This window comes from Megascapheus bottae, chromosome 5 (assembly GCF_031878675.1).
Source record: "Megascapheus bottae isolate mThoBot1 chromosome 5, mThoBot2.hap1, whole genome shotgun sequence".
NCBI classification, from domain to species: domain Eukaryota; kingdom Metazoa; phylum Chordata; class Mammalia; order Rodentia; family Geomyidae; genus Megascapheus; species Megascapheus bottae.
The window spans coordinates 85,092,887-85,112,443 of NC_143513.1; the positions used below are offsets into that span (position 1 = coordinate 85,092,887).

The following is a 19,557-nucleotide window of genomic DNA, read 5'->3' on the forward strand; positions in this document are numbered from 1 at the left end:
TACTTCAAAGAGCTTTCTAGCAGAGGAACACTGACTACAGAGGTCCTAGCATGGCAATGAGATTATCCCAGAAAACTGAAGACACAGAGCCACGTTGTTCACCAAATGATTCTATGTTCTACTACTAGGTAACAACTGAAATAAAGGTGCATCAGTCCTGTTACTAAGTACTTCACAGGTAGTAACTTTAACACTCATTTTGAAAAGTTCTATGAAATACTGTCATTAAACCTATCTAAAGAAGAGTTAACTAAAATTGTGAAATATGTATTACCAGTAGACTTTAAATAGTCCTTTCTCTCAAATGGTTTACTGACAGAAAGAAGAAAAACCCACTCATATTTCTTTCAAAACAAATAAAGGTGGTTGGGGTGGGGGTGGGGGGAAGGGAAATGGGGACCAAGACATGTGAAAGGGTATCAATGTCTGGGAATGAATGCACCATCTATCTGGCAAATATCATGTAACCCTTCTATTAATTACATAAATAATTAATTCATAAATATATGAAAAAAAAACAAAAAAGAAATCAAATAACAACAGATAAAAAAAACAAAAACAAACAAACAAACAAAAAAACAAAGGTGGTAAAGTTTGGATGGTATAGTAAGTAGGATAACTTGTTCCATTTTCCCCAAACCTTTAAAAGGAAATAGAGTGACATTCCTGACTCAATTAGCACAGGACAAGCTTTTCTATGAATGAACACCCTTAAAAACATTGAAAATCATGTAACTTTATATTTGCATATGACTAAAGTTTAAACAGTCTGGCCACAACTTTTTTATAATATTGGCCTTTAAGCCCACAGGATGTAGGGCAGCTAGATCTGAAAGGGTCAGTGTTCACTGCACTGAGCAAAACAGGTCCATGCAACAAAGGAACATGTAAAAGAAGGGTTCCTGCACCTGAAGTTAAATTACACCACATATGTGTGTGAACACATGCATGTTTGATGACTTATGTACTATCACTGAAATCTAATTTCAAGAAACAAAGACTAAAACAACAAAGGAGGTGTAGTACCATCTTCAAGCAAAAAAAGCTAAAAGGGAACATGAGACCTTGAGTTCAAGTTCCAAGACACACAGAGACACAGATACAGAGACACAGAGAGACAGACACACAGACACACAGACACACAGACACAGACACAGACACACACACACACACACTCACACACACTGAAACAGCACCAACTGACCCTTTATGTTAGTAAAAAATAGCTTGGTGGCATCAATATCATTTTTTACTGCAAATAATGCATACATACCTCTCTTCCTATGCAGACTCATACCTGGTCGCAAGGTTATTCACTCATTCTGGGTTGTAAAGTTTCTCACTCTACTATCCTCCATGACAAGAAGAACTTCCTGTCTACCATGACTTACCACCTTTGTGAGACTTCTGTTTGCTCAAATGAAGATGATAATATATATGTGACCCAGCCGTATACCAAGTACAGTTATTTCACAGAGGCAAAAACTCAAGCTAAGCTAGGAACGGTGGCTGTAATTCTAGCTACTTAGGAGGCTGAGATCTGAGGACTGTGGTTCAAAACCAGTACTGGCAGGAAAGCCTATAAGACTCTTATCCCTAATTAACTACCAAAAAAACCCCAGAAATGAAGCTGTGGTTCAGGTGGTAGAGGACTAGCCTTGAGCATAAAAGCTTAGTACAGTGCCCAGGACCAGATATCAAGCCCAGATTTGGTACCAAAAAACAAACAAACAAAAAAACAACTCTGAGGATACCCATGCTCAGTCACATGCCCACAAAATCAAATACCACCAAATTTGAGCTCTACTCTTCCTTTTGTACAGGTCAGCTATTATACAAGTGCTTCTTCAGCCACCTTACACAGAAACTCCAGAGGAAATCACAAGAGACACCCATACAATCATATCACAAGTTTTCTCATAGCTACAATTTCATCTTACTTGTTGCTGAGAGCAACCACAATTCCAGAAAGGACAAAGCACATGCCCTCTGAAATGACTGAGGCTATCTGATGCTGCTCGCTGTCTTTTTGCTTTACAGTAGTATTTACAGAACCTCTAAGGAGCAGGACTGAGGCATATGAGCTACTTGAGGTCTCTGAATCACAGGCATACTATGGGCTGGGCATAGGACAGTCATCACAGCATCAGGACAAAGGTGGCAATTCAGATCTTCAGATAGATGTGGGAAGGTACCACCCTAGATAACATTCTATGTCTGCAAAAGTCTTCAAGATCTTTTTTAGCGTTGTAAATGCTATAGCATGCTTACCTTTGGTATTGGGAACCGCAACTGAGCTATCTGCACGTCACTGACAAGAGGAACAGTGATTCGATTGGGAAGCACCAGGTAGTTCGATATTATATCCAAAATGATAGTGTCAGATAAGCCACTGTTAGTTTGAAGGTAAAGAACAAACAATCAGACATATCAACATTTGCAGTCACCTTTAACAAACAATAATCAAGTCACAATATGATATACTATCTATTTACAGGGTAAGACACTTCAGCTGGGAAACTGCTATGGTAAGTAGGAGGTAGAATTTATTCTTTAGAATAGGTAAAATTCCTGCCATATGTTGTGATTTTCTAAAAAAAATCTCATACATTCCTATATAACTTAATTACAGAGTTGATGCTAAGTAATTAAGATACATTGCATTAATTTTAAACTTGAAATATTCACACATACACAAAAGGTAACAGCAAACATTCACCGACCTATGCTTACATACATATTACCTTTCCCAACTATTATAAACTAGCTCCTGATGAAGCCAAATAATTCAGTTCATTCACTCTTTTATGCTGAGTATTTTACTTGAATCTATTATATTGTACTATATAATTCTGGCCCATTTTACAATGCAAAAGAATTTTTATTAATTTACTGTTATTACAGAGGGATTACGTTTACATACACCAGGTAATGAGTACACTTCCTTTCACACCGTGCACTCTGTTCTCTCGCTCTCCCAGTTCCTCCCTCCCATCTCCACCCACGAATTGTACAGTTCACTTTCATCACTGTCAACAGAGCTGTCCTACTGTACTTCTTCACACTTTTTTTCTCAAGTTCTCTATCCTCCTCTCAAGCCTTCTAAAGACATATTCTTGAATACATAATAAAGAAGGAAAAGAAGGCAGAATCATCACAAACTAAAATCTAAAAAAGGGGAAAAAAGAGAAGTCTCTTGTTTCTATCTCTTGGAGTTCATTTCAGTATGTGTTATAAATATGAAGAGGCATGTAGGCAATGAACCTTTGTGTTCTCTAGTAAGAGAATCCTCTTTCAGCTTCACTGTATGGGAGTGTCTAGAATCCTATTTAATTTTCATATTCCAGAGCATTTTACAAAAGAATATATTTTAGCTGGGAGTGGTGGCTCACACCTGTAATCCTAGCTCCTCAGGAGGCTGAGATCTGAGGATTGAACTTCAAAACCAGCCCCACACGGAAGTCTTTGAAACTCTTACCTCCAACTCATCACTAGAAAACGGGAAGGGGGCCTGTGGCCCAGAGTAGGGTAGTAGCCTTGAGCAGAGGAGCTCAGGGACAGCGCCCAGGCCCAAAGTTCAAGACCCACGATCCACAAATATATACATATGTATATATATATTTTTTTAACGCATCTTTGCCTCTTCTTTTTTACTAGCATATATTACTTATACAGAATACTTCATTGTGACATTTCCACATGTTTATAATCTATTCCTATTCATCCTACATCCTCTATTGCTCTCTTCCTCCTTTTTCCTATCTTAGAACAATTTTAACAGGTTTCATTGTTCTATTTTTATACATGCAAATATTCTGAGCAAGTTTTGCTTAATCTTTAAGATTTTGACCGTACTTGTGGAAGCATATAAATATGTACTGCTAAGGAATGTATCTTCCAGAACTGTGAAGTTTTGAAGGATCTCAGTTGCTCCCAGAACATTTTAGATATGAAATCATTAACATGGATTAACATAGATATGCAATTATGTATTTAAATATGTCTAAGGAGACAATGGTTATCACTATCATCATTCATCAGGTATTAACTGAGCAAGACAGGATCCATATGTTATGACAAGATAACAGAGTTTATAAGATTTTCAGTTTAATAGAGGAAAATGACTAAAAAAAACCCCATCAATGAAATATGAGCAGATGGCCCTGGTTATTAATACTTTGGAGAGATGTTGAGGATTTGTACAAGTTCTATGAAGATGTATCTGGAGCTTTAACTCTCCCAACACCAAATGCATTCTTATCCTCGGCATTTGTTTCCAACAGTGGTGTCATTTCTATGGTGAAATGTGCTAAACTGAAGCATCCTTTATGGCACCCTCCTTCTACATGCAGGCTTAGAAACTCAGTACCCACTGTGGCAAATGCCCAAGGAGGGAAGCTCACCATGCCCACTCCTAAATCTCATAGTCCCCTGAACTTTCAGGTGTGCAATGTTGCTCCTGTCCCAGAAAGCACACAAGCACAGCAGTGGATTCCCAAATCCCTCCTTATACCCACTCTAAAGCATGGGCCAGCCCTTATCCTCTACTACTTTTCCTAGCCTGTCTGAAGTTCTTCACAGAGATATAAATGGGACATTATAGGAAAACAGACAAATGCAATGTTAAACAAAAGTAAGCCAGCCCCACAAAAACAATCCTAACTTTTTTCCCTTTCATTTGTGGAATTTAGGAAGAAAATTTTTTTTTTTTTTTTTGCCAGTCCTGGGCTTGAGCTCAGGGCCTGAGCACTGTCCTTGGACTTTCTCAAGGCTAGAGCTCTACCACTTGAGCCTCAGCACCACTTCCAGCTTTTTTCTATGTATGTGGTACTGAGGAATCGAACGTGGGTCTTCGTGCATGCTAGGCAAGCACTTTAACCACTAGGCCAAACTCCCGGCCCCAGGAAGAAAATTTTTAAATAAACATGAATACAGGGACCAGACTAGGACTATGGCATAGTAGTAGAGGACTTCCCTAGCACACACAGAGGCCTGGGTTTGATTCGTTGGTACCACCTACACAGAAAATGCTGGAAATGGGGTTGTGGCTTAAGTGGTAGAGCACTAGCCTTGAGAAAGCCCAAGGACAGTACCCAGGACTGGCCGAAAACAAAGCAGCCAGGCACAGGTGGCTCACCACCTATAATCCTAGCTACTCAGGAGACTGAAATCTGATGACCAAAGTTAGAAAGCAGCTCAGGCAGAAAAGTCTGTGAGACTCTTGGTGGTTAATTGGGGATAGAAATCCAGAAATAAAGCTGTGGCTCAAGAGGCAAAGTGCCAAGCTTGACCACAAAAGCTTAGAGAGGCCCTAAATTCAAGTCCCAATCCAATACACAGACACACACACACAGACAGACACACACAGACACAGACACACACACAGACACACACACACACACACACAAATACGTACATAAAAAAAGTAAATACAACAACGCTAATTATCATTAAAGTAAAAGACGGATTAGGAGAAGTGAAAGAGGGAGGGAAAGGGTTAGACAGGAAAGAAAGAATGAGAGTGAAGGAATACATTGTGAACATTTATGAAAATATCACAGTGAAACATCTTACTTTATATAGTTAATATTTTTATTGTTGTCAAGTAGTAGTACAAGGGAGTTTCAATTCAAAAATTTATAATAAAAGAACTGGGTGGGGGGACGCGCGGGAGTTTGGTCTAATGAAAGAGCGTTTGTGTAGCATGCACGAAGACCCGGGTTTGAGTACATAGTACCACCTACACGGAAAAAGCCAGAAATGGTGCTGTGGCTCAAGTGGCAGAGTGTTAGCCTTGAGGAAAAAGCCCAAGGACAATGCTCAGGCCCTGAATTCAAGCCACAGGACTGGCCAAAAAAAAAAACCACAAAAAACAAAAAACAAACGAAAAACAAGAATTGGTTAAAGCTGGGCACAGTGGCTCACACCTAAGATCTGAGGATTCCGGTTCAAAGCCAGCCCAGCACTAAAGACCTAGAGACTTTTCTCTCCAATTAACCACTTGAAAACCGAAAATGGCACTGTAGCTCAAGGCCTAGGGCAGTTACCTGAGCTAAAGACCTCGGGGACAATGTTCAGGTCCAGGGGTAGGGTGGTAGCCTTGAGCTGGAGAGCTCAGGGACAGCATCCAAGTCTAGAGTCCAAGCCCCATGACCTATCAACAAAAACACACACGCGCGCGCACACACACACACACACACACACACACAAGAACTGGTTAGGCACCTGTAGAAAACTAAAATTGCATTCTTTATATATCACCCTTCACCAGAATTAATTCCAAATGGATCAAAGACCATGGATCAAAGACCTTGAGGTAAAAGCAGATACCCTCAAAACTTTACAGGAAGGAATAGGAGATACACTAGGACTCCTTGGCTCAGGTCAAAATTTTCTTAACAAAGACCCAGAAACATGACAAATTAAAGGAAATTTGGACAAATGGGACTGCATTAAACTGCAGAGCTGCTGTATGGCAATGGACATAACTAACAAGTTAAATAGAAAGCCCACAGAGTGGGAGAAGATCTTCACTAGCCATACAATAGACAAGGGCCTCATATCTAAAATATACCTACAGCTCAAAAAATTGAATCTCTCCAAAACAAATCCTCAAAGAAACAACCATCCTATTAAAAGATGGGCCAAAGACTTAAAGAGAGTCTTCTCTGAAGAGGAAATAAGAATGGCCTATAGACACATGAAGAGATGCTTGCCATCTCTGGTCATAAAAGAAACGCAAATCAAAACAACTTTGAGATTCCATCTCACTCCAGTGAGAATGGCCATGATCAAGAAATCTAATAACAATAGATGCTGGTGGGGACATGGCCAGGAGCAATCACTACTACTCTGTTGGTGGGAGTGCCAACTCATTCAACCACTATGGAAAGCAGTATGGAGATTCCTCAAAAGACTAAACATAGAGCTCTCCTATGGCCCAGCAATCCCACTCCTTGGCATTTACCCAAATGTCCAGAAACAAGGGCATACTAAATCCACTAGCACAATGATGTTCATTGTAGCATTATCTACCATAGCTAAGGTATGGAACCAACCCAGATGCCCCTCAGTAGATGACTGGATCAAGAAGATGTGGTACTTATACAAAATGGGATTCTATGTTGCCATCAGAAAGAAGTGACATCGCCTCACTTGTAAGGAAATGGAAAGATTTGGAAAAAAATCATATTAAGTGAAATAAGCCAGACCCAAAGGAACATAGGCTCCATGGTTTCCCCAATTTGTAATAATTAGTACACATCTAGGACTCTAGCAGAGGATCACAATAGCTCAAAAGCTATGTACATGTGGCCATACAGGATGAAACTAAACAAAATGAACTCTAGGATATGGAAACAAGAGCTTTATCTGGTGTGATTGTTGTTCTTAAGGTACAATGTTATTTCTTTTCTCTTTTTTCCACTTATGGTTTATCTCATGTGGTTTCTGTGTCTGACTTTGCTACCTGGTATATTGTATATATGTTTGTTTATTTGAAATAGGAAAGGAAGGGAGGAAAACAAGGTGATTGGGGAAGGGAAGGGAAAGGGGGACAAAATCATGAGAAGGGGTATCAAGGTTCAAGAAGTAATGCACCCCACTACCTGACAAATGTAATTTTAATTTCTCTATACATTATCCAGACAATAAAATACAATTAAACAAACAAACGAACAAAAATAATAACAAAGCCAGGCAATAGAGTCACTAGTTACTTTAAAAAACTGAATTCTGAGGCTTAAAGCAATCTGTGTACACAAATATTTAATACTTTTATCTCCAATAAACCAGCAAAAACGTCAGAATTGGATGTGGAATTCAAATGTTAGAAGACCATCCATGAGTGAAAAAGCCAAGTATCAGCATAAAAACATGACAACAAAAACAAAAGATACAGTGATTCAGGCATTATCCCTATTCTACTTCAGGCTCTTTTTTGTTATCAATTAATACAGCATTTGGACACCGGTTTTATAAAGCTGGATTGAGACTTCATTATAAGTTAATCTCAGTTATCACCTACCTTCTTGGAGTATAACGTAAGGTAACTAAGACTTGTTATAGCTCTAATTTGGGGAGGGGCGGTGATGGTGGTGATACTAGGGCGAATTGCCCTCCAGGCTTTGAACTTGCTAGGCTAGTATTCTAACAGTAGAGCCATGCTTCCAGTTCTGATTTTTCTTAGTTATTTTGGAGACAGAACCTAATAAATTTTTCTGTTTGGACTGGCCTCAAAACACATTTCCCCTGACCTCAGCCCCCTGAGTAGCTAAGATTATAGGTGTGAACCACTAGCAGCCAGCTTACAGTTCTAACTTGATAAAAAGTCTATAAGAACTAGTGACCCCAACTTTACATTTTATACATAAATTTATGAAAGCAATTATATATTATATAAAATGTACATAATTGAATGCACATTGTAGTGTATTAATTTTTTTTTTGCCAGTCCTGGTGCTTGAACTCAGGTCCTGGGCACTGTCCTTGAATTTTCTCAAAGCTACTACTCTACCCTTGAGCCCCAGTCCCACTTCTGGCTTTTTCTCTATACATGGTAGTAAGGAATCAAACTGAGGGCTTCATGTATGCTAGGCAAGCATTCTATCACCAGGCCACACTGCCAGATCTTAAATATAAATATGTATCTTATTTTTAAATTTTATACACAACTCAGGGTTTCTCATTTTTGCTTAGCTTTTTTTTTTTTTTGCCAGTCCTGGAGCTCGAATTCAGGTCAGAGCCTGATCATTATCCCTAAGCTTCTTTTGCTCAAGGTAACACTCTACCACTAGAGCCACAGTGCCACTTCCAGTTTTTTTTCTGTTTATGTGGCAATGAGGAATTGAAGTAAGGGCTTCATGCATGCTGGACAAGCACTCCACCATTAACTCACACTCCTAGCACTTGCTTATCTTTATTTTGTTCAGGGCTGGCACTACCACTTAAGCCACACATCTACTTTCAGGTTTTTGCTGGTTATTTGGAGATAGGCCATGCTCCTAGCCTATGTGTGTAAACTTTTGCTTTGTTTTTTGCCGGTCCTGGAAATTGAACTCAGGGCCTGGGCACTGTCCTTGGACACTTTTTGCTCAAGGCTAGTGCTCTGCCACTTGAGCCACAACACCATTTCCAGCTTTTTCTGTGTATGTGGAACTGAGGAATTGAACCCGGGACTTCATGCATGTCAGGAAAGCACTCTACCACTAGGCTACGCTCCCACCCCAATATGTGTAAATTTTTAATGATGTAATTCTATATATATAGAGAGAATATATAGGAATTCTTATACTATACAGACAGAAGGTACTATTATATAAAAAGAAACTGTTTACACATAAATTATTAAAGAGAAATTAGACAAGTATGTATATGCACGTGTATACTTACGTGCTTATCTGCTGTGTCTGTATATATAGATTCCATGTAAAAAACTGGTTTGGGACTGACCAGTCTTGCTAGAGGAAGAACATGTAATTTGTCTGGTCCAAAGTCATGCTATTGGACAGCTAATATATTATTTTACAGACCAGAAGCTCTATAGTCTGTTTTTTGTCAGCTGCTCCATGAATAGAAACCAGAGTACACACAGTGAAACTTTCTTATCATGTATGTATCTGTTGTTCTTTTTTTTTTTAACCTGGCTCATAATACTCAGTCCCCTTATTTCCTGTGATAGCACTTTCTTTTGGGGATACTTCCATTTAGTGGTTTATTTTCCAGTAACTAACCCATTCTCTTTCTTCTTCTAAGGGTATACACGAGTTCCAATCCTGATCTTCAGAATCACAGCAATCTGTTCTAAATAGGATAGGCTGAGAAAAAGATAGCAGTTGCATGCTGGGCAAAAATTTACCTTGGACTCATCTGCCTGAGGCAAGAGCTACATACCAACATCACTCTGTATTAACTCTTGATGCCCCTCAAAGAATGCTCTGAGAGTCTCTGATGTCAACTGAGCTCCCTAAAAACCACTGTGGGACCGCTGTTTAGTTACAATCAAATTGAGAACAGTGACTGGCTCAAAGCAGATATATAATATCCACATGTTGGCTGAGTGACCCATCTGCCTTAAAAAATATTATTGATTCATTGGGCTAGGATTGTAACCCAGAGGTAGAGGTCTAGCCCTGGGTTTTGTCCTCAAAACCATATACATATATATTTTCTCCCCGCCTTGCCAGTCCTGGGGCTTGAACTCAGGACCTGAGCACTGTCCTTGGGCTTTTCTCAAGGCTAAAAGCTCTATCACTTGAGCCACAGCAACACTTCTGGGTTTTTTCTTCTTCTGTGTATGTGGTTCTGAGGAATCAAACCCAGGGTTTCATGAAGGCTAGGCAAGTACTCTATCACTATGCCATGATCCCAGCCCCATTATCTCTTGTTTTTAAAGCCAGTTGAGTCAGATAATAAATCAAATATTTTAAATATAATCTTTGTATAGCTTTTTTTTCTATGTATGTAGTACCAGGAAATCAAACCCAGGTCTTCATGCATGCTAAGCAAACATTCTACCACTAGGCCAAACTCCCAGCCCTCTATAGCTTTTTAAAGGAAGAGTAACAGTTCTCTAATCCAGAAAGGCATAGTACCTACATATGACAGGGCCTCAGATTATTGAAACACTTGAAATCATAACAAGTAATGTGTTTTAACCTTCAAGTAAAATAGCAAAATTAGAAAAATTAAGCTTAGAAGGACATAATCTAAACTTCCTGCTTGGGAGTGAACAACAGGTCTGGAGTTTCCACCCACCACTTCAGATGGAATACTATGACTCAGCAATAGCCTAACTTCATTCTTCTCCCAGGGGCTGTGACTGCCATGTCTCATATATTGTTATAGGGCACTCTTTAGATATCAAGTTATCACAGAGGAAGGAAAAGACTCCCAGTATATCCTACAGAAACTTCACACCCAGGTTCTGTTCTGACCCATTTGTCTCATGGAGATAGAGGTAAAGGTAAGAAATGACAGCAAGGGAAGAGACAGCTACTGGCAAGATGCCTGGAGATAAACAAAAGGTAAACAAGGAGTGACTCCTAGAATCATTCTACTTTGATCAGTTATTTTTAGATAGGGCACGCTTGAGTAAACAAAACTCAACTGTGCTTTCTTGTTCATTTCTCAGAAGGCACCTTCTACATGGTAGACAATATGTTAAGTATCCTAATGTGGTACTGGATAATCAAACCCAGGGCTTCAGGCATGCTGGGTAAGCACCATATCACTATGCTACATTCCCAGCCTTTAGCTATTTTTATGGTATGTTTGTGACCAAAAAAAAACAATCACATTATCAATGAGCCAACTGTGTGATAGGCTCTGATTAACTCACTTCAATCCAGGGATGTCCAGAAGATTAGTCAATCCCGTCCAGTTAATCTCTAAAAGCTGTTTTAAAAAAAAGAACAACGATATTAAGTGTCCATACGGTCTCCAGTTTCATATCAAATGCACATAGGTTTATAATAAAATTGTCTAGAACACAATACTGTCCTATATACTTTTTCTCCTCACCTTATAATACATGAAGGATATCTAGTATATCTTTCCTTGTTGGTATAAAGAAGTGTTTCCTCTTTCTTTCTTTCTTTCTATTTTTTTTTTTTTTACAATGTCACAGCTTTCTTCTTTTTCATTTTGGTGCTGCTATTGGGGCTTTCAGGGCTTTAGACCCTCAGCTATTTTGCTTGCAGTGGTGCTCTACCACTTGAGCCACACCTTCAACTTTTGAGCAGGTTAACCGGAGATAAGAATTTCTTGGGTTTGCAATCATAACTTGATCCTCAAATATCAGCCTGCTGAATAGCTAGGATTATAGGTGTGAGCCACCAGTGTCTAGGATTAATACCACTGCTTTTTAAAGTAAAATTATACAGAAATGTATGTCCTCCAATCAATGGTCAGGATATCTGTAATCTCTCATTTATTATAAATAATGAGCACTATACCAGTGGCTCACTCCTGTAACATTAGCTACTCAGAATGCTGAGATCTAGGAATCATGGTTCAAAACCAGCCCAGGCAGCAAAGTCTGTGAGACTCATCTACAATTAAACATCAGAAAACAGGAAATATCCGATTGTCCAAAGGGACCTGGAGCATGGCCTAATGGTAGAGTGAGTACTTACTTAGCATGGACAAAACCCTGGGTTCAATTCCGTGGCACTACATACACAGAAAAAGCCAGAAGTGTTACTGTGGCTCAAGAATAGAGTGGTAGCCTTAAGAAAGCTCAAGAACAGTGCCCAGGCCCTGAGTTTAAGCCCCAGGACTGGAAACACACACACACACACACACACACCTACCTGTGCATGCACATGCACGCACATACACAAGCACAACCCCCCCCCCCCAAAAAAAAGCTGTCCAAAGATGGCAAGTACAACAACATCCATGGAAAGAAGGAAAGAAGTAATAATGCTGGTCTCATACGCAACAAGGAAAAAAACCAATGACTAGAAATCTGGAAGATGTCTTTCTACTATCAAAACCAAAGATAAAAGGCACTGAAAATAGGAAAAAGCAAAAAAAAAGCGCATGATAGCATTACACAAGACACAAAGGCTTATTAAAGTATGTACAAAAAAGGAAGCAAAACAGATGTTACTTTTGAATATTATATTTAAACTTGGCTTTAACCATTGGTAGCCATGGGCCAGGACTTTGGCCTAGTGGTAGAGTGCTTGCCTAGCATGCACAAAGACCCAGATTTGATTCCTTGGTACCAAATACATAGAAAAAAAGCCAGAAACCGTGTTGAGGCTCAAGTGGTAGAGCTCTAGCCTTGAGGAAAGCCCAAGGACACTGCTCAGGCCCTGAGTTCAAGCCCCAGGACTGCCAAAAAAAAGTTGGTAGCCAATGGGCTGGGAGTTTGGCCTAGAGGTAGAATGCTTGCCTAGCATGCACAAAGACCTGGGTTCAATTCCTTGATACCACATACACAGAAAAGCCAGAAGTGGTACAGTAGCTCAAATGTCCTTGGGAAAAGGTCCAAGGACAGTGCTCAGGCCCTGAATTCAAGCCCCAGGACTGCCAAAAAAAAAAAAAGTTGGTAGCCAATGGGCTGGGAGTTTGGCCTAGTGGTAGAATGTTTGCCTAGCATGCACAAAGACCTGGGTTCAATTCCTTGATACCACATACACAGAAAAGCCAGAAGTGGTACAGTAGCTCAAATGTCCTTGGAAAAAGGCCCAAGGACAGTGCTTAGGCCCTGAGTTCAAGCACCAGGACTGGCAAAAAAGAAAAAGAAAAAACAAGAAAAAGAAAAAGAAAAATTAGCAGCCAAGTTTAGAATTAGATATAGAACCAAAATCTCTGAATTTTAGCAAATAAAAAAAAAACTTGGATCTAGAAGAAATGATTTCATCTGGAACTTTTTGAACTTCACAGCTAGGTAGCAGGCCAAAATGAAATCCTCATCTTTCTGCTCAATCCACATTGTAAAGAAGTCCTGTTTTTCTTTTTTCCTTTTCTATTTTCTGTCAGTCATGCAGCTTGAACTCTGGGCCTGGGTGCAGTCCCTGAGTTCTTCAGCTCAAGGCTAGAGATCTACTCACTGGGCCACAGCACCATCTCTGGTTTTCTGGTAGTTAACTGGAGATAAGAGTCTTATGGACTTTAGTGCCTGGGCTGGCTTTGAACCACAATCCCTAGATCTCAGTCTCCTAAGTAACTAGGATTACAGGTGTGAGCCACTGGTACCTTGATAGAAGTCTTGGTTTTCAAGGATCATCTTTGCACTAAGTCAAACTCTGCCTCTTATCTACCTCCCCACTCCTTATCTGAAAGTCTTCTCTTACATGGGACAGCACTATTCTGAACCTGATTTTAGAACTTGCCATCTTAATTTGTATATTTGTTTCTAGATCCTATGTACTGCTGCTTCTTATACATGAACCTTAATAGAATGACTGTAACATTCCTAAGTGCTGCTAAGGTTCAGAGAAGCAAACTGTTAAGGCAGATACAAGATTGTGGAAGGTCACAAGGGGCTGGACTCTAAAGAGATGTGAGTGCAAAAGAGACCCAAAGGTGGCCCTGTGTTCAAGACACTAAGACCCTTGAGAGGGCTGCTAAGCATAGAATGCCAGAGTGTGTAAGGATGAGCCAGCCAGTAGGATAGAAAGAGAAACAAAGATGAGTATGAAGAACAAGTGCATTCAGGAACAAGCATGTGAGGATAATATGTATGATAGAGAGATGAAATGTGACTGAACTAGTGTGTGATGGGAATGAGCATGTGTGTGTGTGAAGACGAGTGTAAAAGTGTGTGAAAGAGTAAGCAAGTAAGAGTGAGAATGAGTTTTTTTAGAACCTCAGTTTGAAAAGTTTTCGCGTGCGTACACACACACACACACACACACACACACACACCAGGGAGAAACTGTCATGGGGAATGGATCAGGGCCACACTTTGGAAAAACAACTAAAATTAGCTTTTCCTTTTTTCCTCTCCCTGTCCCCCCTTCCTCCAGGCCTATGCTGGGACAGTGGGAACCAGGGCCTCTGAATGACTCAGATCTCTATTTCAGGAAACTAAGGAGTGAATGAAACATTAATTTCTAAGCAGTAGACATGATCTCTGAGCTGTGGTAGTAAAAGCAGAACAGGAATACGGTCCATGATAGGTTTTACCTGGAACAATAAATGTCATGAAAATCAGATCTCAGAAAACTGATGGCAGCAATTGATCACTGAGCACTTTCTACTATAGGGCAGTGTTCCAGACAAGTCACCTGAGAAGTCTGCTAAAAATTGCAAACTGGGGCTCTTAAAATCACAGTTCCTACATAGGAAGAAAGAAATGTTTTCCTCTTCTCCATTTCTGCATACTTGATCTTATTGTACTAAAATAAATCCTTGCTAAGTTTTACAAAAAAGTACAAAACTAAGTTTTTGTCCAGTGGTTTTGGTTTAGATGTGGGCTGGTAGTACAATCCCAAGAAGGTTTTTCCTTATGTGTCCAAGTCCAAGGACAGCTGACATTCCCTCAGGGTGGGCGCAACAGAAAGAACATCACTCTTGAGGGTAGAGAAGAGCTGAAGCCTTAGTTCACCAGCCTGATATATTCCCTCAGAAACAGCTCCCGCACAGCAAAGACAGGAGTGGATCATTCGGAGGAGTCCCCACGGGGTGGGTGAGATGACTCCAGCTAGACTCTAAGAAAATGCCAAAGGTACAGAGTGGGCACAATACCTACATGTGGACTGTGCATGTGGGACCACAGAGAACACTTCTCCGGGGACCTAGTCAGGAAGAAGAGAGGCTGCTGGTGCAGAAAGTGCACTGGCTGCTGTTCCTCCCTCCTTCTATCTTGGACACTGGGGGGACACTGGGGGAAGAAAGCAGTGAGGACCCACTGCAGCCAGAGAGGCTACTTGGGGGTATGGCAGGCTAAGGTCAATCCAGCAGACATGTAACACAAGTAGAAGAGGGAGAGAGAGGGAGAGAGAGGGAGAGAGAGGGAGAGAGAGAGAGAGAGAGAGAGAGAGAGAGAGAGAGAGAGAGAGAGAGAGAGAGAGAGAGAAAGAGAGAGAGAGAGAGAAATATATTTATATTGAATGACCCATGATGGACCAGGACCACCAAGGGAAGGAAAGATTGTCCAAAATAGAAAAGATATCAAATAACAGGTCCAAGAAACTCAGAAAACATAGCAAGTTAACCTCACAGCTCTGAGGATATTTCAAATGTGGCCTAAGTCTGCAAGCTCTGATAGGCTCTCTATAGGTTTCTGAACTATGGAAGGGCTGTAGGCACACTTCTAGACATGTAGACTAGAAAAGCAAGTCTGTTCTACAAAGAGAAAAATTAATATGTATCTATGACATACAAAGCTTCAGCCTAATTTTAATTATGTTCTAAAATCAAACTACCAGTGATTATATATAGAGAGTCCCTTCCTGAATACTTGTTTGTTAACCACATCATTTGAAATATGATGTAAAAAATCAATGTTAATAAATTCTTTAATAAAAAACATAAAAAAATTATACACTACAATCAAACAGGATTCATCACAGGAATGCAAAGCTGGTTCAAGATACGCAAGTCAATTAATATAATTCATCACATCAACATGAGCAAGGACAAGAATCACATTACCGTCTCAATAGATGCAGAAAAGGCATTTGACAAGATTCAACACTTCTATATGCTAAAAGCTCTGGAGAAACTAGGAATCCACGGAACATTCCTCACTATGATAAAAGCCGTGTATGATAAACCTACAGCTAGCATTATACTTAGGGCAAAAAGCTAAAGCCATTTCCTCTAAAATCAGGAAGAAGATAAGGATGCCCACTCTCTCCATTCCTCTTCAATGTAGTATTAGAATTCCTAGCAGAGCAATAAGGCAAGAAGCAAACATAAAAGGGATCCAAACAGGGAAAGAGGAAGTGGAACTTTCCCTCTTTACAGATGACATGATTCTGTATCTAAAGAACCCTATAGACTCCACTCCTAAATTGCTTGAGCTGATTCGAAACTTTGGCAAGGTATCAGGGTTTAAAATTAATCCCCAAAAGTCAACTGCTTTCCTGTAATGCCAACAATGAGAGAACAAGGCAGCAATCAGGAAAGCAACTCCTTCTGCAATAGCCTCAAAGAAAACAAAATACTTAGATATGAACTAAGGATGTAAAGGATCGTTACGATGAAAATTTAAAACCCTGAAAAAGGAAATTAAAGCAGAACTGAGAAGTGGAAAAAAAAATCTCCCATGCTCCTAGATTGGAAGAATTAACATCGAGAAAATGGCAATATTGCCAAGGGCTATCTACAAATTCAATGCAATACCCATCAATATCCCAATGTCATTCTTTAGGGAAATAGAAGAAGCAATCCAAAATTTCATATGGAATAATAAAAGACCCCATATAGCAAAAACACTTCTTAGCAGAAAGAACAGCACAGGAAGAATATCAGTACCAAACATTAGACACTATTATAGAGCTAGAGTAACCAAAACAGCTTGGTACTGGCACAAGAACAGGCTTGAGGACCGATGGAATAGAACTGAAGACCCAGAAATCAACCTGCAGACCTATGGCCACCTAATCTTTGATAAGGGAGCCAAAAAAATAGAATGGAAGAAAGACAGCATCTTCAACAAGTGGTGTGGCAGAACTGGTTAGGCACCTGTAGAAAACTAAAATTGCATTCTTTATATATCACCCTTCACCAGAATTAATTCCAAATGGATCAAAGACCATGGATCAAAGACCTTGAGGTAAAAGCAGATACCCTCAAAACTTTACAGGAAGGAATAGGAGATACACTAGGACTCCTTGGCTCAGGTCAAAATTTTCTTAACAAAGACCCAGAAACATGACAAATTAAAGGAAATTTGGACAAATGGGACTGCATTAAACTGCAGAGCTGCTGTATGGCAATGGACATAACTAACAAGTTAAATAGAAAGCCCACAGAGTGGGAGAAGATCTTCACTAGCCATACAATAGACAAGGGCCTCATATCTAAAATATACCTACAGCTCAAAAAATTGAATCTCTCCAAAACAAATCCTCAAAGAAACAACCATCCTATTAAAAGATGGGCCAAAGACTTAAAGAGAGTCTTCTCTGAAGAGGAAATAAGAATGGCCTATAGACACATGAAGAGATGCTTGCCATCTCTGGTCATAAAAGAAACGCAAATCAAAACAACTTTGAGATTCCATCTCACTCCAGTGAGAATGGCCATGATCAAGAAATCTAATAACAATAGATGCTGGTGGGGACATGGCCAGGAGCAATCACTACTACACTGTTGGTGGGAGTGCCAACTCATTCAACCACTATGGAAAGCAGTATGGAGATTCCTCAAAAGACTAAACATAGAGCTCTCCTATGGCCCAGCAATCCCACTCCTTGGCATTTACCCAAATGTCCAGAAACAAGGGCATACTAAATCCACTAGCACAATGATGTTCATTGTAGCATTATCTACCATAGCTAAGGTATGGAACCAACCCAGATGCCCCTCAGTAGATGACTGGATCAAGAAGATGTGGTACTTATACAAAATGGGATTCTATGTTGCCATCAGAAAGAAGTGACATCGCCTCACTTGTAAGGAAATGGAAAGATTTGGAAAAAAATCATATTAAGTGAAATAAGCCAGACCCAAAGGAACATAGGCTCCATGGTTTCCCCAATTTGTAATAATTAGTACACATCTAGGACTCTAGCAGAGGATCACAATAGCTCAAAAGCTATGTACATGTGGCCATACAGGATGAAACTAAACAAAATGAACTCTAGGATATGGAAACAAGAGCTTTATCTGGTGTGATTGTTGTTCTTAAGGTACAATGTTATTTCTTTTCTCTTTTTTCCACTTATGGTTTATCTCATGTGGTTTCTGTGTCTGACTTTGCTACCTGGCATATTGTATATATGTTTATTTGCGTATTTGAAACAGGAAAGGGAAAGGGGGAAAAGTAACTGTAATTTTTTACATTACAGTAAAAAATTAAAAAAAAAACTTTCAGGCTGTTTTAAGAGTGTTCCTGGTTCCAATTTGTTTCTGAGATTCAAATGTAGTCTACTGAGAAAGTTTCATCAGACAATGAACAACACAGTTTTTATATTTAAAAACCTTCCTCAGCCAGGTACTGGTGGCTCACACCTGTTACTCACAAGGCTGAGATCTGAGGCTCTCATTTCAGTTGAATGCAAGCAATAAAGACCTGGAGACACATCTCCAATTAACCAACAGAAAACCAAAAGTAAGCCAAGGTTCAAGTAGAGCACTAAAGACTTGGAGATACATCTCTAATTAACCAATAGAAAACTGAAAGTAGGTCGAGGCTCAAGTAGAGTGCTAGCCTTGAGGGGAAGAGGTCAGAAACAAGGCCCAGTTCAAGTCCCGTGACCAACAAAAAAACCTAACAAACAAAAAAATTCTTCCTTGGTCACTTGCTTTGCTAGAGATATTTGAATTTCCTGGACATGATGATTCATGACTGTAGTATTAGATACTAAGGAGGCAGAAGTGAGAGGATCATGTTTAACCTGGGCAAAAAGTTAATGAAACCTCCATTTCAAAGAATTAAGCTGTGCATAGTCATATATGCCTGTGTCCACAGCTACACAAGAGGAATTGATAGGAAGATCTTGGTTCAAGTCTGGTCACAGGAGGAAAAAATAGAAATTTAAGTCAAAAACCTGAAAAATAACTAAAGCAAAAAAAAACTGGAGGCATGGCTCAAGTGATAGATGGCCCACCTGCCTCGGAAGTACAATGCAATAAATTAAAAAACCTAGTAAAGGGTGTGGAGGAGGTACCAATGAGAACAACAACAACAGCAAATACCTTAATTTCAGAATCCTTAGCTAATAGAATCCAAGTTCTTCTCACAATATCTCTAAAAGGAATATATTATTTTTTGACAGATGAAGAAATGGACTCTGTGGTTCAACAAATACCAGAAGCCAGGTCCTCCTTGCTTGACTAGAAAAAAAATCTTTAAAGATGAGTACAACTGCAGCCATCCGTAGACTATGGAGAAGTTCTGATTTCATGGTACTGTAGTTTGAACTTAGGACC

The 19,557-nt window shown here is 39.7% G+C and overlaps 1 protein-coding gene across 2 annotated transcripts in view; it reads right to left on the reverse strand.

The window, feature by feature from the left end:
• Esyt2 (extended synaptotagmin 2) overlaps positions 1-19,557 on the reverse strand; it is an 89,901-nt gene that overhangs the window by 39,308 nt on the left and 31,036 nt on the right. For both annotated transcript variants that reach the window (XM_090333615.1, XM_090333614.1), the window contains exons 7-8: positions 11,339-11,394; positions 2,272-2,392 (exon numbers count right to left, since the gene is read on the reverse strand). In XM_090333615.1, the coding sequence (XP_090189741.1) occupies positions 2,272-2,392; positions 11,339-11,394 (177 nt within the window). The remainder of the gene's footprint in view (positions 1-2,271; positions 2,393-11,338; positions 11,395-19,557) is intronic.